The 22,654-nt window shown below is 29.7% G+C and overlaps 5 protein-coding genes across 9 annotated transcripts; 3 read left to right on the top strand and 2 right to left on the bottom strand.

The window, feature by feature from the left end:
• The first annotated feature begins 2,822 nt into the window (after positions 1 to 2,822).
• Vhasfd (V-type proton ATPase subunit VhaSFD) lies at positions 2,823 to 7,804 on the top strand. Of its 4 annotated transcripts, none has more exons than XM_074255642.1 (10): positions 2,823 to 3,009; positions 3,218 to 3,290; positions 3,382 to 3,571; positions 4,339 to 4,557; positions 4,998 to 5,099; positions 5,311 to 5,516; positions 5,734 to 5,818; positions 5,906 to 6,312; positions 6,388 to 6,501; positions 6,714 to 6,917. In XM_074255642.1, exons 1-10 carry the CDS (start codon positions 2,952 to 2,954, stop codon positions 6,763 to 6,765), a joined length of 1,506 nt encoding a protein of 501 aa, XP_074111743.1. In that variant the 5' UTR covers positions 2,823 to 2,951; the 3' UTR covers positions 6,766 to 6,917. The 4 variants fall into 4 exon arrangements, with proteins under 4 accessions (XP_074111743.1, XP_074111742.1, XP_074111741.1 ...); XM_074255641.1 differs by lacking the exon at positions 6,714 to 6,917 and adding an exon at positions 7,081 to 7,804 and having other exon boundaries at positions 2,824 to 3,009; positions 3,221 to 3,290; XM_074255640.1 differs by lacking the exon at positions 6,714 to 6,917 and adding an exon at positions 7,081 to 7,804 and having other exon boundaries at positions 2,824 to 3,009.
• Positions 7,805 to 8,654: 850 nt separating this feature from the next.
• Positions 8,655 to 12,278, bottom strand: Rpi135 (RNA polymerase I subunit Rpl135). Its single transcript, XM_074256467.1, has 2 exons — positions 12,121 to 12,278; positions 8,655 to 12,048 (listed from the first exon to the last, which is right to left on the bottom strand). Exons 1-2 carry the CDS (start codon positions 12,187 to 12,189, stop codon positions 8,704 to 8,706), a joined length of 3,414 nt encoding a protein of 1,137 aa, XP_074112568.1. The 5' UTR covers positions 12,190 to 12,278; the 3' UTR covers positions 8,655 to 8,703.
• Positions 12,279 to 13,100: 822 nt separating this feature from the next.
• On the top strand, positions 13,101 to 15,315 carry LOC141535989 (kynurenine aminotransferase-like). Its single transcript, XM_074256183.1, has 6 exons — positions 13,101 to 13,190; positions 13,254 to 13,390; positions 13,458 to 13,608; positions 13,687 to 13,923; positions 14,079 to 14,322; positions 14,631 to 15,315. Exons 1-6 carry the CDS (start codon positions 13,188 to 13,190, stop codon positions 15,230 to 15,232), a joined length of 1,374 nt encoding a protein of 457 aa, XP_074112284.1. The 5' UTR covers positions 13,101 to 13,187; the 3' UTR covers positions 15,233 to 15,315.
• A 962-nt stretch (positions 15,316 to 16,277) lies between these two features.
• Kyat (Kynurenine aminotransferase) lies at positions 16,278 to 19,363 on the top strand. Of its 2 annotated transcripts, XM_074257377.1 has the most exons (6): positions 16,278 to 16,376; positions 16,561 to 16,692; positions 17,411 to 17,561; positions 17,690 to 17,926; positions 18,415 to 18,658; positions 18,753 to 19,363. In XM_074257377.1, the coding sequence occupies exons 1-6, from the start codon at positions 16,360 to 16,362 to the stop codon at positions 19,328 to 19,330; spliced, it is 1,359 nt and encodes a 452-aa protein (XP_074113478.1). In that variant the 5' UTR covers positions 16,278 to 16,359; the 3' UTR covers positions 19,331 to 19,363. The 2 variants fall into 2 exon arrangements, with proteins under 2 accessions (XP_074113478.1, XP_074113477.1); XM_074257376.1 differs by lacking the exon at positions 16,278 to 16,376 and having other exon boundaries at positions 16,386 to 16,692.
• Positions 19,364 to 19,599: 236 nt separating this feature from the next.
• Positions 19,600 to 22,462, bottom strand: LOC141536687 (CIMIP2 protein CG18335). Its single transcript, XM_074257385.1, has 6 exons — positions 22,327 to 22,462; positions 22,060 to 22,198; positions 21,162 to 21,258; positions 20,872 to 21,047; positions 20,651 to 20,813; positions 19,600 to 20,010 (listed from the first exon to the last, which is right to left on the bottom strand). Exons 1-6 carry the CDS (start codon positions 22,374 to 22,376, stop codon positions 19,703 to 19,705), a joined length of 933 nt encoding a protein of 310 aa, XP_074113486.1. The 5' UTR covers positions 22,377 to 22,462; the 3' UTR covers positions 19,600 to 19,702.
• Positions 22,463 to 22,654: the final 192 nt, after the last annotated feature.

Here is a 22,654-nt window from a genome sequence, read left to right as displayed (position 1 = left end):
GTTGATAAGCAACTGGTTGTTGCTGAATGCGTGAATAAGTGAGAAAGCACATAACATAGGTGTATTACCTTGTTGGCTATAGTCTTTTATTAATATTATAATTATTATTTCTTTTTATCATCATAATCATTATTATTATACATGTGTCTATAATACATCTCACGCGCTACGTATCATGTGTGATACGCGTTGAACGCGTGTGTTGGCCTTTTAACTTGCGCGGCATTCCCAGCGATGTCGTACCGAGTCTAATGTAATTGTAGAATACTTTATAGTTATGTAGCAAAGTAATTAATTATTACTTTTTATTAATTTTATGTACGCCCGTTTTTAAAAAGACTGCGATCTAAAGTTTACTTTTTTCATTTCATAGAAATTGGGTAAAAGTACCGTTTGTCGTCAGTTTACGTTCTAGTTAGTATATAAAACATTGTAATTTAATTTATTCTTCTTCTTTTTGTTAAATTCAGCGATTAGTTAATGTTATTTAAAATTATGGCAATTATTTGAAAAAAAATTTTTTTATTTGTTACAATTTTGATATAAATTTAAAAAAAAATTATTTATGGTCAGAAAATAAGATATATGTATATTAATGTGTATAAATATACATATGTACAATAGAACAAGTTTGTTATAAAATTACCGAGTGAATTAAAGGGAGAGAAAGTAAAATTTAAATGTCTAATATCTAATAATGCTGTGAAATATTTTTGCAATTATATATATAAACGTTTTATGTTTGTACATCCTCAATACTTGAACATATATATTTGTTATATATGTTATAATGTAATGTGTGTGTAAAGTTTGATAATTTTAATTTGTCTTTGAATTTTTTGTCAGAATAATCAAATTTTTAATTTTGTAAAAAATTCATGTTTATAATTTTTTTTTTTTTAATTTCCTGAAAAAATATTACTTGACATTTTTATTTTATTTTAATGACATTTGAAGATTGGAAATTAATTTTAAAAAATTGTAAACAAGTAGAATTAAAATTAGAGGACAGTTTTGAAAGTAATATATTGGTAAAATATATATTAATATCCGGGCGTACATAAAATGAAATAATGAAGATGAATAATTATTAATAATAAATAAAAAAAAAATAAATAAATAAATTAATAATAGACAAATATGATAAATGACAGGCCAACTTTGTGCTGGTTGAATATAATTTATACGTTTGTAATACAAACTAAATTGTATGATAATTAATTTTTTAAAGAACAATATTGTGGTAAATCTATTAAGATTTTTAGATTTTTATAAAATTATTTTTTTCATAAATTTATAGTTTGAAAATGAATATTTCTGCCGTGAATTTATTTTTATGTTTATGTTTGATAAAAAAAAAAAAAAAAAAAGATCTAAATAATAACAATTAAACGTACTTGCAATTGAGAACAAAAGATTTTTATACTGGATATTTTTTTTATAAAAGAATAATAAAAATATGGGATATAGGAAGTATAAAATAAGTGATAATATCTTACATTAGATGTTGTGAAAGTTGAATCAAATAAATCGAAATATTAAATATTAAATGAGCTTAATTACGACAGACTGTAACGACAATTAATATACATAATGGAGTTATACATTTATAAATATTCAATAGAGTTAATATTAAGCGTACGTTAATTAATTATTAAATCGATCAATGATTATATTAAAATACAATAACTGTACTATTATATGGACAATATCTCTAGTATTTTATATACACACGTCTAGTATTAACTAACGTACTTTAAATTTAACATGAGCAAAATAAATAGATGAAATCTTTTTTACGTAGTTTATAAAACTAAATTGAAACAATAAAATTTATAAATATAAAAGTAAATGATGTCATCAAAGCTTGTAAGAATGGTGATAATATTAAACCAGTTCATTGTATCGTTTAAATCATTTATTCTAAAATTTATCATTTACATAAATGTAGTTTTATACATTAAAATAATTGTCATTGAAAATAAATCACTTTTTATAAAAATAATATCAAAGTTTTTTAATTTTTTTGATGAATTCTAATTTTGATTAGCTATTTAATTTCCTTCAAGTCCTGTTTTTTTATTGATAAAAATACTTATCATCAATTTATGATGATAAGTATTTAGGCTGCATTCAAAAATGCTCTATCTCTAGATACATAGATACATAATTAAGAAATGACCGTGTATCTTGTGAACTATTGACATTTTTAAAGATATAAGCTCATCCTGATGTTACACTCATCCAAACCTTTCATTTGAGTACCCACATCAATTTTTCATATATTTCATATATTTATATATATTACATATATGTATATATGAAAAATATATCAAAAATGCATGTGGGTACTCAAATGAAAGCTCTTGATGAGTATAACATCGAGATTAGCTTATATCTTTAAAAATGTCAATAGTTAAGAAAGTATAGTACAATTTAACAAATGTCATTATTTAATAAAACAAAATTTTATTTATCCATAGTTCACAAATCACAGCAGTCACGTAGTGACTGCAAGGTTGCTAGTAATTTATTAATAAATAAATTTCTAAAAATTATTAGATGTCTCTCAATTTCAGTATTACTTACTAAAAAATTTTTTAGTTTTTTCAAATTGTTCCATTTTAAACGCGCACTAAAAAAAAAAACGATTGTATCACTGTCAAACTATCAATCAAATTCAAAAATTTCAATTTTTCAACTACTTAAAAGTTAGCTTAAAAAATGGCGGAGATATTTAAAAATAAAAGTCACTAGTATACTAAAAATTAGTGACATTTAGAGTCTCACAGGTGGCGCTCCTATGATCATTAAAGTCTTGTGATCGAACAACAGACCAGCACAGAAAAATAAATCATTTAGTGGTGTTATCTCTTAAAAAGTGTCTAAAAACGCCTATTAAAGGCGAATTAATTAACTTAAAAGGAGTTTATTGCTAAAAAAAATAAACAATGGCAGACCGCGCGAATATAAATCAAATAATCCCAGCTTTGCCTGAGGAAAAACATGGTATTTATTTCTAACTATTTTTCAACCTCACACTAGCCACTCCCTCACTGTATTAAAATTAATTTCTTTTTTTAAACATTTTTGGCAATTCTATGTGTCATTATATTTTACTTTATTTATAAAATTCTTAATTCCATTGTTTGCGTCACAAAATTTCCGTTTCATTTTTTTCCCTAAATAAATTATTAATTGTATCGTGATATGTTAGCAGCTACCAGTGTCCTCCAGCAGCAGGTTGCTGACATTAGGAGCCAGAAAATCAATTGGCAGTCTTACAACCAGTAAGATTTACATTTTTTAAAAATTTTTTTTATAAATACCTAACCTCTATATCTTCATTTACTTATATTGCGAAAAATTATATTTATTCAGGTCCCAGATGATTTCTCAAGAGGACTACGACTTCATAGTTGGCTTTGACATCAGCGATTCAGCAGTCAAGGATGCTAAGCTCAAGCAAAACCCTGGACAGGCTGCCAAAACTTTTCTCAATTTACTGAGTCACATTTCTAAGGACCAAACCATTCAATATATTCTCGTTATGATTGACGATATGCTTCAAGTATTATTTCATTTTTATAATTCTTAAAGATACTGCAAGATATCAGCAAACAGCTGACAATTTTTTTAATTTTTATAACCAGCCAATGATAAAGAAAATATTTTTTTTTTCTTTTTAATTGGCATTTGTAATTTTTTTTAATTTATGTGTTGAATTTGTTTATTAAATTATTTTTATATTAGTCAAGGTAGCGATTGACCTGGAAAACATGGAAATGTCAGGGAATTTGAAATTTCTGGAATAATCAGTTTAATTTAATTCAATTTAATTTCTTAATTTATTTTTCTTCTTTTTTGTGATCAATAATATTAAAAAAACTGGATAATTAGTAACTTCTCAATGATAAATGATGATAATAATAATATTAATTATTATATTTTTAAAAGTTATAAACATTTAATTGAAAGAAACTGATCTTTTTTGAATATTTGGAAATCTACAAAAAAAGTATAACATAATTTACAGTTCTAAATTTTTACTCAATTCTGGGTATTAGATATGAATTCTAACAAAAAAAGATTATTTTTAAAATAATTTGCAATTATAACGAATATTTGAATAACAATTATTTTTTTTGTAGGTTCTGGAATTTTATTTTTGGTCTGGGAATTTTGAAATTAATGTTCAGTCGTCACCCTGTTAACTAACTCTTGTTATAAAAATCTAAAAAATTGTCATATTTTGAATTTAAAAACCATTTTATAAATATATTATTAATTATTAATAATTCTGCTACAAAATTAACCAAATAATTTTTTGCTCTACAGGAAGACCGTACCCGTGTGGAAATATTCCGCGAGCATGCCAGCCGTAAACGTGAATCAGTCTGGTCTCCATTTTTGAATCTGCTGAACCGCCAAGATGGATTTATCATGAACATGACGTCTCGCATAATCGCGAAACTCGCCTGCTGGAGCCACGCTCAGATGGAGGAAGCAGATCTTAACTTTTATTTAACCTGGCTTAAAGATCAGTTGAAATTGAGCGTAAGTTCTTCAACAAGGTGTGGCAAAAACGAGAATTTTAAACACTAAATTCTCAGTAGCTTTGAATAATTTAAATTTGTTTCAGGAATTATTTTATTTTTTATTTATAATTTACAATTTAACATTAACAAGCATGCTTATCGCTTATCACAGCTTGTAGTTGTCGCACAACACCAAACACAGCTGGGTATTTTTGGAGTCTAAGTGTCGTTGTAGAACCTGTACTAACATTTCATACTCTAACGTAACTAATATTTATTTTAGTAGATGAGTAAAATGTTTTTTTTATTATTATTATTATTGATGTTAGTAATTTATACTATCCCCGAAATGCAATGTTGCTTCAGCGGATCGCGGATTGGGAATTAAATCACTAAAATAAATATTTATAAAAATAAAAACTATTGAGAAGGTCGAGAGAAAATTGAATGGGTTTTTAGTTCGAAGCCGTGCAGGAGTCTCAAATGCATGCTGAGGTGCTGCAAGACGTCGTACCTACTGAGCCTGGAGAGGCTGGAGATCTCCACGAAATGCCCAGCCCGGTTCGTTTGTTATAACAAAATCGTAACAATTAATGACTTATGATCTAGATTAAATATTAATATTCAAGTATTCTATCAATCGTTATTTTGGGAGGCTAATGTGTTCATTTTGGCGCTGTAGATCGAAATTTATTTAACATTTTTTATTTAATTTTTTTTTTTTTTTTATTGATTATAATTCCATACTAATAAAATTATTTTCATAAAATAGAACAACGAATACATTCAATCAGTGGCGAGATGTCTCCAAATGATGCTACGTGTTGACGTCTATCGCTTTGCTTTCATCTCGGTTGATGGAATCTCAACACTTTTGAGTGTCTTGTCAGGACGAGTTAACTTTCAAGTACAGTATCAGCTAATTTTCTGCTTGTGGGTTTTGACTTTCAACCCACTTCTTGCTGAGAAGATGAACAAGTAAGCATTAAATAATAATAATAATAATAATAATAATAATAATAATAATTTTGAAATTATTATTATTATTATTATTATTATTATTATTATTATTATTATTATTATTATTATTATTATTATTATTTATTAGTAAAATACTAATTAGATATTTATAAATTAACATTTTAATTCAAAATTTTTCGATATCAAATTTTTTAAATAAAAAAATTGATTTTAGGTTCAACGTTATCCCGATATTAGCAGACATCCTCAGCGACTCAGTAAAAGAAAAAGTAACACGTATAATTCTCGCTGTATTTAGAGTGAGTATCTCTGACTTAATTAATTATTAATTATTATCATAAATTTTTTACTTTTCTGTAAAAATTTATTAATGAAAATTTTTCCAGAATTTAATTGAGAAAGTAGGTGACAGACAAGTAGCCAAGGAGCACTGCATTGCAATGGTACAATGCAAAGTTTTGAAACAACTGTCAATCCTAAGCCAGCGTAAATTCGACGACGAAGATATCACAGAAGACATCGAGTTCTTGAATGACAAGCTTCAGGCTTCGGTTCAAGACTTAAGTTCATTTGACGAGTACTCAACTCAAGTTAAGTCTGGACGATTAGAGTGGTCACCGGTACACAAATCGTCCAAGTTCTGGCGTGAGAATGCCAGTAGATTAAACGAGAAGAATTACGAGCTGCTTCGCATTCTCGTACACTTGTTGGAGACTAGCAAAGACCCGTTGGTTCTTAGTGTCGCTTCTTTTGACATCGGGGAGTACGTCAGACATTATCCTCGTGGAAAGCAGTAAGATAATTTATAATTAAATTTTTATCAAAGATAAAAATTTAATTTAGTGATTAATAATGGAATTTTTTTCAGTGTAATTGAGCAATTGGGAGGCAAACAACGGGTGATGCAACTTTTGAGTCATGAAGATCCAAATGTGAGATACGAAGCTTTGATTGCTGTTCAGAAGCTTATGGTTCATAACTGGTAAGATTTGTTTAATTTTATATGTTTACTCATTTTCATTTATTATTAAACATTAATTATTTAATTCTACTTCTTTTTTTTATTTGTTAATATTTTATAGACTTAAAAATAATTGATATTAAAAAAAAATTTTTTTTGAAGTAGAATTAAATAATTAATAAATTGACAAAACAATGGCATTGATTAACATAAAAAAACTCTCATTTTTTCAGTCAATCAATGAAATTTTTAGACTTATTTGCGCGCAATGAAATATCGTTGTAACTAAAAATTCAGTTTCAAATATAAATATTAAAAAAAAAAATTTACAGGAATTCCAACAGAGAATTCTTGAAAGCCATACTGAGTAATAATGGCTAGATATGTAATTTATATTTATTTATTTTTTTTTAAAACCAATAAACTAAATAAATTGACTGTCTTTTATTTTTATTTTTTTTTAACATTTTATATATTAAGACTGTAATCATCAATATGTATTTAACGCTTATTTTTAAAAATAAACCCATGGAATATTTACCTGTAAAATGAAATCATGTTGAGATTATTTATAATAAAAATAAAAATTTTTCCTTCCAGGGAATACCTGGGTAAACAGTTGGAAAAAGAACAAACCGGCACAGGTGGAACTTCTGGCCCAAAACCTGGTGCTCAAGTACCCGCTAAAGCGTAGAATTTTTTTTTTTATTAATGTATGGCATGGATATACATTACATATGCATATATTATATTTAAAATTTAACAAATTGTTATTCCTGTTAAAATTATATCATGTATTATGTATTGGCTTTGGTTAGAAGTGCATTCCAATCATAGAACGCGATTATTTTCAATTACAATTTAAAAAATTTATTTTTTCGCATCTACAAACTTTGGGTTTGTTCGAAAAATCAATAGCCATGTACATACACATTCTATTTCTTGTAGATAATGCGTTTGAGACGCACCAAATATCGAAATTATTTTAAAAGTAAAGTATATTAATTACTTGTACTATAAAAAAAAAAAATTATATTATATAAGATAATTTTATCAAATTATTATCGTAGCAAATGGATTGAATTAATAATTAATTGATATTATGTAAGTCGGAAAATCTTAGACTAAATTTCTTGATAAAAAATCTGAAGATCTTTCTGGATAAGAAAATTTCTTCAAAGAGTAATATCTAGTTGTGAAAAATTATAATTATTTTTAATAAATCAATTCAAGTTTTTATCAAGAAATTTTTGTTGGATTCTGGCTTGAAATCTATGAAAAGTATTAATATAAGAAAATAAATTGTTGTATTATATTACACAAATACTGTTTTTAAAAAATTAATTCTCCTTTTATAAAAAATTTTAATTACTAATTTTTTCAGGTATATATTTCAATGACTTTCTATAATTATTTATTTATTTATAAATAAATAAATAATTATAAAATTTTATTTAATATTTGGTTGAATCCTTGAAAAAATATTTAGAAAAAAAAAAAAAAAAAAACGGCTCTTAAATTAAATAAAAATCATTAAAATAGATAAAATATGATAAATAGATTTTTATCTTACATTTTTAATAGATAATTAATTAGCCTGTAAGGAAATTAAACATAAGATAAATTACGACATAATAAATTTTGTCCTTGAGAAATTTTCTACCTGAGAAATTTTACTAGATAAATTATTATGTCATGAGAAATTATTGCTTGAGAAAAAAAGGGTGGACGCCAAACAAATTTACTTTAATAATTACTAGAAATTTGAATAGCGCGCTACGCGCGCGCCTAAATTTCAACCAATAATGAATCGTGGCCCGATTTTTGCGAGTTTTGACCTTTGACTAACTTCAAGACTATCATCATGTATTTTAACTTAGAGGATAATACTAAAATTTCAAAAACATCTAACAATTTTTGAAATTTTTATAATAAATCAAAATTTTAAAAAAATTATGCACTAATAATTTTTTTTTTAATTTTTGCATATAATTTAATAATTCAATTATTATAAAAATCTAAAAAATTTTTAATGTTTTTTAAATTCAGTATCATTAAAAACAACCGAGTTTATTATTTATCAAGAATTCTAAATAATAATATTCTAAACTAGATCATGATTAGTAAACTATAAAAAATGATTAAAAACTAAATGAAATTTTAAAAATCAAAAATTAAACTTAAAAATATTTATTCTTTACTTAGAAAATATTAAATTAGCCTTTAAATAAACTTAAAATCAAATTTAACTTTAATATTAAGCGAAGCAAGTTCAGTAACAAAGTATCTAAAAATATAGGGAACATCAATGTCAAAAAGTTCTCTATCATCATTACAGAACTTGCACCTGGATCTGCACTCTCCGAACTTCTTGATGAACTCAGTAACAGGTCCAAGAAGACTTCCGCACTTCCGACAAACTGTCGCGGTAGATTTATCCGAGCAATGAAACAGTCTATCCCGGAGCAAGTAAGAAGTGCCATGAGCGATTAAAGCATCGCGCTCCATCTCACCAAATCTAACACCACCACCTCGGCGTCTTCCCTTAATCGGCTGCTGGGTCAGAACGTCAACTGGGCCAGTGCTCCTCACTTGAGCCTTGTCTTCCACCATGTGCCTTAATCGCTGATAGTGAATAACACCCATATAAATATAAGCTTCAAACATTCTGCCATCCGTGCCAGAGTACATCACCTCCTCTCCGTAGTAATCAAACCCGCCCATCTCCAGCAACTTCCCGAAGTAATCTATAGCAGTGTCCTTCTCATTAAACCTAAAAGGCGTCGCATCATGAACCAGTCCATGAGTCGCGGCAGACTTCCCCGCCATGAACTCGACCAACATAGCGATTGTCATCCGACTGGGGAACCCGTGAGGGTTGAACATAATATCCGGGATCATCCCCGACTCTGAGAACGGTAAATCTTCAGCTTGGAACTTCATCGAGCAAATACCTTTCTGCCCAGCTCTGGAAGCGAACTTGTCCCCAACAGCCGGGTTCCTGGTCACCCTGAAAGTAATGCAAGCTCGCATGACATCTTTGACATTCAAAACTTGGCACATCCTGACATTGTCCACAATAGCGTCTTCCTTGGACTTCCAGTAGCCGATTTCAAATTTCTGCTCCAGATGGTCCCACTTGCAATAATAAGGGTCGCCCTTGCTGATCCTCGTCCCGGGATTAGGCAAGCCGTCATCCTGCAGAGTCTTTCTCAGGCTAGGATTCTTGGGGTCCAGTCCAAAGAAGCTTTCAATTTCACGGGCTCTATTACCATGCTTATCGTAGTTTGTCTTGCTCTCGGTGCAGCAGCCCAGGTCGATGAACTCAGACTTGTAAATCGATCCGTGAGCAAGTCCTCGTTCATAAGAAGCCTTGTTAATCACCATTGCATCCTCCATATCGTACCCAGTGTACGAGCACACAGCAACAATAGCGTTGGTTCCCATGGCAAATTCATCAAGCTTCATGTTGTCGTGTTGCACTGGTCTGACCAGCGGTGTCTGTGGAGTCTGAAGTCTGTACAACTTGCACTCTGACTGTAAATTGTGGAAATGTGTGCAAGTACCCATAGTTTGCTTACCCATCTGACACTGGTACATATTTCTCGGACTCGGATTTTTATCCGGCCAAGGAATTAATTTAGCTATGTTACTCATAAATGATACTTTACTGATCTCCTCATGAGTAGTGTATTCATGTCTCTCGGACTTGGTAATCGATATGTGCATGTAGGCTTGCTCAAAAGTCCCAATCAGCTCTATTTTTCCGACCTTAAGATTCATTACTGGTCTCATCATCCTAGCGGGTCCTGTAAAAATGAACAATCCGGGATACTGAATGGCATAGTCACCTTTTTTGGGGACTTTAATAATTTCCGTGGTCGGTGGAATTTTTCCTCTTATCTTAGACTTTCTTAACTCATTAGTTACTCTATCAATATCCTTGTCGTAAACGATTCCAAGTACTTTGCCATCAACAACAACGTCGTAATAATTTTCCCACTTGGTGACACCGGTGAGCTCCCGCATCCCCAGTTCAATGAGTTCCCGGGGAATTTGCTGTACTTGCTCTTTCTTGGGATGCTTCGTGATAATACATTTATCCGACAAGTGATTCAGCAATCCACAGGGAGCACCATCGGGCGTGTGAACGGGACAAATGAATCCCCAGGCGTCAGGCAACAACTGCCGAGCTTCGGTGGTTCTCATTTCCTGAAAAAAGGATCCTCTGTGAATAGCGCGAAAATGACTCATGTACCTGCACCTGTTGATGTTCTCCGCGACTATCGTCAGCCCGGTATTCTGCATCAGTCCAAGCCCAGTGGCAGTTTTAATGGTTCCGGTAGCGAGAAAATTTTCCATCTCGCCACTGAAATTTCCGCAGTGTGCGATTGCGCTCGTCATTTCTTGAGCAGTCATTCGGAACTGGAGACCGACTTTTTGGTTCTTTTTGATAATTAATCTCTTGAGCGAGCTCAACCAGGTCTGGCATTTTTCCTTGAGAATCTGAAGGTACAGGTGTCCTCCCAGAAGACATTCGTGCATCATAATTCCATCAGCACCTTCTACCTTGGCTTTGTTGTTCGCCAAAGCAAAAAGTTTCTGCGTCATAAATACCAAGAGCTGAAACTTATCCTCGGGGTCGTCCAGGTGTATCAGGACGCACTTTTGCATCAGATAGTCGCAAACCTCTGCGTTAGTAGCTTGATCGTGAAGCTCATTTCCCAACTTTACTCTGAACCGCTGACCAATAAAGTTCTTAACATCCTCACAAGTTAGCAGTCCTTCGTCTTTGATGCTACGCAGCATGTTCTGTATGCAGGTGCAGTAGTAATGATCGTTTTCACGACCTCTGGTCAGGTTAACGTAGGTCCATCTGTCCACCGAATTGTAAAGGGCCATCATCACCGTGATAACCGGCATGTAGAACATTACTTTGCGATGCGAAAACATCAAAAATGCTGATCCATTTGTGGCGTAATGCAAGACGTTGGTTGTTGCTGTGTTGTCATCGCGTACGCACCTGATGCTCACTCCAAGATCGCTGTACTTCTCTCCTCGAGTCTTCCACCCGGATCTTTTGATGGCGATTGGGTAATTTCTTCTGTTCATTTGAAGCATTCTAATTAACCTCTCGTGACCTTTTATTATAAAATACCCACCCCACTCTTGTTCGAGCTCCTTGTGCTTCACCAACTGTTCTGGATTCATGCCGTTTAAATTACACTGGTTGGATTTTACCATAATGGGTATTTCGCCCATTTTTCTGTCAATTGATTTTTGCTCCTGGCCGTTTATTGACCAACCTATTTCAACTGTCAGCTCACCTTTGTAAGTACTTCCTCTTTGACGACATTCTGAAGGATAAATCTTTTTATCCTTGACTCCCTTGGTGCCCAAAGGAACAGAAGGCTTCTGAACATCAAGTTTATTAATCCAGACCTTTATTAAATCATTGCTCATCAAGCGCGTGTAAACTGGCACGATGTCCGCTGCACTGACACTCAGCCCTTCCTCCAGCAAGTAATTAAATGAACCGACATGTGGGTCCCCGAGTGCTTGAAGCGGCTACGGAAATAAATTAGGTTAGAAATTTGAAAGTTAAAATAAATGTTTAATTTAATTTTTTTAAAAACTTACCGGGTGTTGATGATCTGGGATTTTACCAAAATCTCTGCTGAGATTAGTGAGCTTTGGCTCGTCTAACATTGTTTTATTTTTTTATTAATACTTTTGCGGATATTATTACTCAAATCCTTAAATGAAAACACATGTGGTTATTGTCGGTATTTTTAACAGGTTACAAACACTTTAAACATGGCGGCACTGATTGGTGGATTAATATTTTTTGAATTATACCGGCAATGTACAGTTGCGCCATCTATGGTACATACACTTACTATAATACTGAAGTTAGCCGTCAGCTGTCAGTTTAAAAAATTTTGACAACAAATTACAATAAAAAAATGCTTCTAAAAATTTTCACTTGTAATTTTTATTAATTTTCACATGTGAAATTTTTTAATTAAATTTTTTTTTATAATAATTTAGTTGTTATAGAATTCTAAAAATTTTTTAATGTCTGTCAACTTCAGTGTCATCATTTACTTCTAAAAAAGATGAAAATTAACTTAGCAGATAGTTGATAATTTTAAGAATTTTTGTAACAAATAAATTATGGCAAAAAAAATTTAGAAAAAAAATTGACATTTAGAAATTTTAAAAAACTACAAATGCAATTTTTTAAAAATAATTTTTTGGAGCAAATTTATTTATTAAAAGACATTAAAAAATTGTCAAGTGTAATTTTTTAAATTATCTACATGTGAAATTTTTTTAATTAATTTTTTAATAAAAAAAATTCTAAAAATTTTTAGGTATCAGCTAACTTTATTGTTATAAAATTCGTTACAACATTTTTTTTTTTTTTTTTGACAAGTAAATTATTTGTAAAAAATTATTATAATATCTGTAAAAAAATTAAATTATTAAAAAAGGTAAGCTTTAAAATTATTATTTTTAATTAAATTTTTTTATTATCAAAAAAAAAATACTTATCCAATCTATTTTTCTTTAATTTATTTTCCTGATAAATAAAGGAAAAATTAATGTCACTTGATAAAAAGTTGATTGCACTACCGAGCGGTTAATAATAAAATGAGTTCAACAAATAACACCAGTTTCTTGCTCTGAGCCTGATTGTCAACATGGTAAGTGAATTTTTTATTTACAAAATAATCTTCATTTTGTCTAATTGATTTTTCTCATTTCAGATTCCTAGTGCGGTGTTTACAAGAAAATTTAATTTGCAACACGCAAAGAATTATGTCAACATCATCCGCAATATTTCTGCAGCTTCTTCAAAATTTGACTTACCTCTCCGGTACCAAGGAAACGACAAATCTGTCTGGTGAGTATAATAAATTATTGTTAAATAAACCAGCTGATTAATAAATTACAATTATAATAAATTGAAGGGTCGATTACATTAACTTGGACCAAAAATACAAACCTCTGAATCTTGGACAAGGATTTCCAGATTTTTTCGCACCGACTTATGTCACTGACGCGCTCGCTGCTGCGACTAAGAGCAATGATCCTCTTCTTAATCAGTACACAAGATCATTTGTAAGTTGGAATTAATGAATGTCAATAATTAATTTAATAACTAATATTGTTATTGTAATAATAATAATATCTGTTTAGGGACATCCAAGATTAGTCAACATCCTTGGAAAGCTGTACTCTCAGGTTTTGAACAGACATATAGACCCGTTCAGTGAAGTTCTTGTAACTATTGGAGCTTATGAAGCTGTCTATGCAGCCCTGCAAGGACATACTGACGTCGGGGATGAGTGGGTGGTCATAGAACCTTTTTTTGACTGCTATGAATCTCTTGTTAAAATTTCTGGTGGTGTACCCAGATTTGTTCCTCTCAAACCGGTACGTGTTTTGTATTATAAATTTTTCGGATTAATTATCCATCATTTATTTGATGTTTTAAATTAAAATATATAATATTATTAAGAGAATTTGTGACTTCTCAAGATTTCATATCATTTTCTTATTTTTTCTGGCAATCATTTTCTGATTTTTAGAAAAAAACATCCGGAATAATCAGTTCATCAGATTGGGTATTTGACAAAGAAGAAATGGCCAGTCTTTTCAATCAAAAGACAAAAGGAATTATATTGAATACCCCGATGAATCCACTGGGAAAAGTTTTTACCCAAGACGAGCTTGAGTTTATCGCTGATTTAGCAAAAAAATGGAACGCTATTGTTATATCAGATGAAGTCTATGAATGGATGGTTTATGAAAACGCTAAGCACATTAGAATTGGTAATTAAATCTAAAAATTAATTCCTCAAATAGTATGAATTAATTTTTATATAAATGTAAATTTAAATTAAAATCAAGAGAAAAGATTCAGTTATTGACACTGACCTAGTTGTTTGACTTTTGAAAATTTTATTCTAATTAAAAAAATTAAATGTTTTCAAAAACTCAATTTTCTTAAAAATTATATTTATTAATTTATTAATGTTCATTTTTTTTTCTTTTTTTCAATTAAAATAAAATTTCAAGTGTCAATAACTGGGTCTTTTACCTTATTATTTAATTTAAATTTAATTATTAAATTTTTTTAGCAAGTCTACCGGGTATGTATGACCGTACAATAACCATCGGATCAGCTGGTAAAACTTTCAGCATAACTGGATGGAAGCTCGGCTGGGCATATGGCCCAGAAAAATTGCTCCACAATCTTAAAGTCGTCCACCAAAACAGCGTTTACGCCTGCGCGACACCTCTCCAGGAAGCAGTAGCAGTCGGATTTGAACAAGAGCTTGAAAGATTCGGTCAACCTAACAGCTACTTCAACACACTACCCCGAGAATTGCTCCCCAAGCGTGACTTTATGGCCAAATTTCTTTCCGACATAGGAATGTCACCTTCAGTTCCTGATGGCGGGTTCTTCATGATCGCCAACTGGAAAGCTTTAGCTGACCAAGTGCCTCTGCACGAAGAGCCTGACGAGTTCCGCGACTATAGATTCACCAAGTGGATGACTAAGCATGTAGGTATTCAAGGAATACCTCCGTCAACTTTTTACTGTCCTGAACACAAACACTTGGGAGAGGACCTCGTTCGTTTTTGCTTTATTAAAAAGGACGAAAATCTTCAAAAAGCTGCGGATATTTTATACAAGTGGAATTCTTCGTATTTGCGGCAAAAATCAGCTGGCGCTTGAAATTATTTTTAAATACTTCTTTTTATTGTTGTTTTCAATTAATCATTTTCAATACGTAGTTGTTAAGTCTACTCTTTAGTTGATTAAAAAAAATCTCCAACACTGATTATTTTTTTATTATTAAACAATTATATATCAAAGACTGATAAATTAATATTTTTAATCTTACATATTCACGACAATATTTTTTGTTTTTATTATTTATTAGTAACTTAAATAATAACAAAAGCTCAATGATAAGGGAATATTGAATCAGTAACAAAGTCCGTGCATGATAATATTGATTAAATAAATTAACAAATTTACAAAACAGTGATAAAAACAAATATTATTAATTTATAAACTTTTTACTAAATTTAATAGTATTAAACTTGGTAATTTTTTAGAATAACCGCACTTTTTTTTTTTTTTTTAAATATAATAACGCATTTTAAAATTAATTAAGATGTTAAATTTTTCCTTAAGATATTTAACTCTTCAGCAAATTTAAAAATATGGCAAAAATAAATGAGAAAAAAAAAATTGACATTTAGAAATTTTTAAAAATTATAAATGCAATTTTTTAAAAATAGTTTTTCAGAAAAAATTTATTTGTTAAATAAAATTAAAAAAATTATCAAGTGGCTGCTAACTTTAATGTCATAAAAAATTTATTTAAGAAATTCCATCTTTAGAAGCTCTAAAAAATTATAAATACAATTTTTTTTAAACTATAATTTTCTAGATTTAGTTTATTTTTTAATAAAACTAAAAAAATGTCAAATATCTACTAATTTCAGTATCATTTTTACTTTTTTTAACTAAAATTACTTTTAAATATTTTAAGTTTCTAATAATTCTTTCATAGATTTTTTTTTCTAATAAAAATATTTGTGTGCAGTTTCTGAATGTCTGTCTAGCGCGCAAGGTCCTTGAATGTGTAGAAAGGTGTCTTTCTACACATGTGAGGTAATATATAAACCATATGTATCAGTGAGCGATAAAAACATAATCTGTCGAATTTCACTTCGTCGAATAAAGAGAGTATAATTACTGGCATTGTTGGTAATATAATAATGGCAACGCAGTTTATGATAAATAAAAACATGTGATGTGTGACGTGCATTAATAAGCTGAAATGATAAGCAATGACCCATATCGCAAAGTTTGTAATAGATAATAATTAAAGTCGGCTTACAGCTTCAGCTAGTCTTGATTCGTTTCCATTCTCATTTTTACTATCTTAAGCTACGCTGTTTGTTGTCATTATTAATTATAAATTTAACTGTTGAATATTGTCATAAACATATTGTTCTGTCCAAAAAGCTCATGTCTGTTAATTTATGCAGATATCCACTGGGCATCATCAGGCAATTGACTCAACCTGTTGGAAAAACAATAAATAATCTCCGGTATTTATCATCAGCAATGTCGAAGTTTGATTTACCAGAACGCTACGTCGGAAACGAAAAGAATGTTTGGTAAATATAACATTGAAGTTATAAAAATTAATTGAGCCGGTATTTGATTTTTTTTTTAATAAATAAATTATAGCAAAAAAAAAATTAAAAATGCAATTTTTTAATAAATAAATGATGGCAAAAAAAATTAAAAATAATTTTTCAAAAAAATTTTTTTTGTTAAATAAATTTATTCAATGTTTAAATGGCGGCTAACTTTAATGAAAATTAAATTTAGCAGTCACTTGACAATTTTTTAATTTTATTTAATTAACTAGTTTATCCCAAAAAATTATTTTTAATTTTTTTTGTAATTTCTACTTATCAATTATGCTTTTGATTTTTTTTTTTTCTATAATTTTTTTTTTGTGACATTAAATTTAGTTATCACTTCACAATCTTGAATTTTTTTTAACAAACAAATATTTTCTTTTAATTATTTAAAAACAAAATAAGATTTTTAATTTTTTTAAATTTACACATGTAGTTTTTTTTATCACAATTTATTTATTACAAAAATTCTCTAAATTATCAAATATCTGCTAAATTAATTTTAATTTTTTTTGCTATAATATATTTTAAAAAAAAATTATTAAAATGATCAAATATCTGCTAATTTAATTTTCATTTGGTAATTAATAATAACTATAAATTTCAGCATCACTAACTATTACATATTACATAAATAAACCACTGAATATTTAATATTATTTATTATAAATAATCTTTATCATTTCAGGGTTGAGTACATCGCACTGGACCTGAAATACAAACCATTGAACCTGGGTCAAGGGTTCCCGGATTTCTTTGCGCCCAGCCACGTCACAGAGGCACTGGCCGCAGCTACCAAAAGTGAAAACCCGCTGCTGAATCAATACACCAGAAGTTTTGTGAGTTGACGGCTATAAATCACTTACAATAGATACACTATTGTACGTGGTTATCTTATCTTGATTTAGATTTCAATATGAGTAAGTGATATTTCGTTGGGAATGATTCGATGGTTAATTTTTCCCAGGGTCATCCGCGGTTGGTCAACGCTCTGGCGAAAGTCTACTCAAAAGTCTTGGGCAGGGAGCTGAACCCCCAGACTGAAGTACTTGTCACATCTGGAGCGTATGAGGCTATTTATTCAACTATCCAAGGTCATACTGAAAAAGGAGATGAATGGATTATTATCGAGCCTTTTTTTGATTGTTATGAACCCTTGGTCCGGATTTCTGGTGGAGTTCCACGGTTTATACCACTCAAGCCAGTAAATATTTCTTTTTACAATACTGAAATTAGCAGATCAATTTGACAATTCTTGGTATTTTTATTACCAATCAATTACTTTAAAAAATTCACATTTATAATTTTTTTCAATTTCTAAATATAGAATTTTTTTGAAAAATTTTTTGATACTGATAACAGTAGACATCTAACAGTGTTCTTGATTTTTATTAAAAATAAATTATAAAGAAAAAATATTTTTAAACAATTTACATTTGTAAATTTTTTTAATTTCTAGATGTGAAATTTTTTATTAAAATTTTTATAATAATAATTTCATTGCTATGAAATTATAAAAAAATTTATAAAGTCTGTTAACTTCAGTGTCATAATTTTTTTTCATTATAATTTAATTTTTATAAAAATTAAAAAAATTGTTAGATGTCTGTTAAATCATTTTTTTACTTGAGAAAAAAAAAATTAAACAATTTTATTTTTGTAAAATTCTTCACACAAATATTAATTTTTTAGACAAAAACATCAGGACTTATAAGTTCAGCAGACTGGATTTTTGATCGGGACGAAATGGCCAGCCTATTTAACAGCAAAACCAAAGGAATAATAATAAATACACCGCATAATCCAATTGGCAAAGTATTTACAATGGATGAACTAACATTTATCGCAGATTTAGCTAAGAAATGGGACGTTCTGGTGCTATCTGATGAAGTTTACGAGTGGATGGTTTATGAGCCAGCACAACACATCAGAATTGGTGATTATATTTCTCAAGATTGATAACTTTAGCCATAAATATTTATTTATACCTGTTGGTTTATTTATGCTAACGGTAATCAAAATATTTTTAGCAACACTGCCGGACATGTACCAGCGCACAATCACCGTTGGATCGGCTGGCAAAACCTTCAGCGTGACCGGCTGGAAACTGGGTTGGGCGTACGGTCCCGAAAATCTGCTGTACAACCTCAAAGTCGTACACCAGAACTGCGTTTACACCAGCGTTACTCCAACTCAGGAAGCCGTCGCCGTGGGATTCGAGGAAGAGTTGAAGAAATTCGATCAGCCTGACTGCTACTTTAAGAGTTTAGCCAAAGAGTTATTGCCCAAGCGTGACTTTATGGCCAAGTTTCTCGCGGATGTCGGAATGTCGCCGACGATACCCGAGGGTGGCTATTTTATGATCGCTAATTGGAAAGCTTTGGAGAATAAGGTCAAGCTTGATGAGGAAACTGATCTCTGGCGTGATTATCGGTTCACCAAGTGGATGACCAAAAACGTCGGGCTCCAGGGGATTCCTCCGTCGGCTTTTTACTCCGACGAGCACAAACACCTTGCTGAGGACAATGTTCGTTATTGTTTTATTAAAAAAGATGAAAATTTGCAGAAAGCTGCCGAGATTTTGAAAAAGTGGAAGACTAATTTGTAAATTATATTTTTAAGAATTAAATTTACAGATTAAACTGAGAGAAAAAATTTCTTTTGAAAAAATGGGCAATTTTGTGACAAGAAATTAATTTTTAAAAAATTTTATATAATTTTAAATAAATAACTTACAAATTTTCATTCAAAATTTTTTTTTCCAAATCTGAAAAATTTTTTTTATTAAAAAAGTTACTGTGAGAAAAATTTTTATTTCTTCAATGAAAAAATAAAATTTTTCAACAAAATTAATTTCTTATTACAAAATTTCTAATTAAAAAAAAAAAAAAAATTTTTTTTTTAGTTTACTGAAAGAAAGAGATTAATATATATTATATAAGTAATGTTTGTATATTTTTATAAAAATATTTTATAAAGATTAAATAGAAAAGTCTCCTCTTAACCATCTTTTAGCGTCTTTAGTGTCTGCTCCGAATGTTTTTCCATACCTATAAGCAGCACCGGGTACATGACCAAGATAATTTGGAATAAGGCCAACATGCTTGTGATATATTTCCGCCGGGTGAATGTGATAAGGTGGATCTGGACGGGAAATTGTGGCTGGTGCCCATTCAGTACTCTGACGCATTCGATAATTAGTGGTAAAATCACACAGAGCGCTATTCGTCATTGGCACATGGCTTGACCCGAAATGCGAATATCCGTATGGAATATGCCCCGTGTATCCTACAACAAAAGCGAGACAATTAAATACAGTAATTGAAGCATGAATTAATGAATTAATTAGTTAATTAAATAATTCATGCATTCAGAAACTGAAAACTTAATAAAGTTATGGTATTAATATTAAAACAAAACTAAACAAACTTCTTGCATTCTCACGAATGAAACAATATTTCATACGACTTTCGCTATCCATTTCCGTTAATTAACAAACTTTAAAAGCTCATTATCGTTATAATATTAAGTTAAAAATATACGAGAAAACTTTTTTTTCATAATAAAACAATATGTGTAAGTAAAACGGAAAATTGTGAGACAATTGACGGAAGAAAACAATTGCAATATAATACCAATACAACCCATGTAAAAAAAAAGTCGTCTTAAAATTGTTGTTTGTTTAAGCTCTTAAAGGTGACACAAACCAAAACTATTTTAAGTTTTTTTTTAAGACCCAAAAAAAAAAATTCCGAGAGCAGATTTTTGAAATTTTGTTCTCGAACTTGTTATAAAAATAAGACGATATCACGGCTACAGCTCCGGAAAATTATTATAGAGAGTTTTAAAATAGTCTTAAAAAAATCTTAAAATAGTCTTAAAAAATTTTTTTTTTTAATTTTTCGAGACTATTTCAATAAGAGCTAACCAGAGACAAAATATTTATCAGGATCTGAATTTTCCATAAAAAATGGCGAAGGTGAATGATCTCTAGGTACTTGATAGGCTTCGTCAACTGGCAAATTTCTCATCATCATTGCATAATCCGGCCTGACAGTAACCAGCGGCATTTTGTATTCGCTTCTCAGGAGCTGAAACAACAATACAAAGAAAATAAAAAGTTGAAACAAACATACAATTAAAGTTAACTTGTCGATCATCCAGACTCCGCGGCTCTCCATAGCCGTCATGCAGCGCCCTGACTTTCCTCAGATGATTGAGAGCAGCTCTACTTTTCATCTGCTGTCTCTCGAAGTCCGCGAGTCCCTCAGAAGCAATCACGCTGTACCGATGACCAAGCCGCGCATTTAAATTAGGCATGAATCCTAAAATATAAACATCTGTTTTAAATATACATTCTATTATGGTGATTGTCATTCAGCTTGCGTAATATTTCGGAAGTTGACAAGGTTACATATATGGAATGAATAAAATTATACCTTGATACCCGGGTATCATCGGATGCGTATAAATGACGTCTCTGCGCCTGCTGCGGGCATTTACTATGTCTATGTCATCTTTGGGAGGTCTCAGAACCTGTTGAAAAAAATTATTACATCAATTTGTAAATAATCATTAAGTTTTGATATAAGTGACAGTTTAAGATATTTTGAAAATTTTATTTCCAAAAATGAATGAAAATTAATTTAGCAGATATTTAATCATTTTTAGGCAAAAAAAACAAGAAAAAAAAATTGACATGTAGAAATTTAAAAAAATTAAAAATGCAATTTTTTAGAATTTAATTGTTAGATAAAATTAAAAATTTATCAAGTAATAGCTAACTTTAATGTCATAAAAATGATGGTGATAAAATCAACAGAAATTTAATAATTTTTTAGATTTTTATAATTAAATTATCAAAAAAGTTTAGTAAAAAAATTCCTTATGTAGAAATTAAAAAAAATAAATGCGAATTTATAAAAACCATTTTTTAGTTCTAATTTAATTAATAAAAAAAAATATGATGCTGAAATTGAGACATATCTGATAATTTTTAGAATTTTTTTAACAAATATAGCAAGAAACATTTATTTGGAGAACTCCAAATTTAGAAGCTCAAAACAGGAAAAAAAAAAAATTGAAGTGTCTTCTAATTTCAGTTCCATTTTTTCTACTTTAATTAAAATTACTCTCAAATATTTCAAGTTTTAACTAATTCTTTCATAGATTTTTTTTTCTATTAAAAATATTTCAAGTTTCTGAATTTTAGTGATAAAAATATTTAAATTTCTGTTGATTTCAGCCTCATCCAAAAATATCTTCTTTTATAACCTAAAACCCAAAAAAAAAATATTTATTCACTCCAATGAATCTCAACAACTAAAAACAAATAACCTCATAATCATCCTTGACTCTATTAGACAAAATCAATCTCTCCGAGTGGTTGATAGTCGGATCAACCAGAAGTTTATGAGTCAAGCTGCCATAAGTTTCTCCACACCTGTAGCGATACTGCGGGCAACAGCCCGTATACCTGTGTAAACAACAAGAAAAAAAACATCAGCACAGATAACGTCACTGATAATTATTATCTCATAGTTAACATTGTCATTACTATTTATACATTTTAATAAAAGATGATTTTTAATTTTTAATCCTTACCCCGGTATCAAATGCGGCTGCGGTGTGTTCAGTAGCTCCACTGTTGCCATTATCGTTAAACGTAAGATATTTTTATTTATTTACCAAAATTTAATTACAATTTTTATTTTTTTACAAGCTAATTTTTTTACTAATATATATTTTTTATTTTATTTCAGATTTATTAACAAAAAATTTTTTTTTAAAAATGAAACGTCAGAATCTAAAAGCCGGCCATTGAAAACAAATGAAGAAAAAAATATTTTTAGAAATTTAAATGAAGTTTATATTAAGTATTCCCTCTCTATTATATATCCATGACCATGGTTATCTAGACGGTGGTACACAC

Source organism: Cotesia typhae, unplaced genomic scaffold (assembly GCF_013202065.1).
Source record: "Cotesia typhae breed Kobodo isofemale line unplaced genomic scaffold, CoteBio_Ctyphae scaffold_152, whole genome shotgun sequence".
Classification (NCBI taxonomy): Eukaryota; Metazoa; Arthropoda; class Insecta; order Hymenoptera; family Braconidae; genus Cotesia; species Cotesia typhae.
Note: the sequence above shows the minus strand (reverse complement) of the source record. Positions and strands in the feature narration are given on the sequence as shown.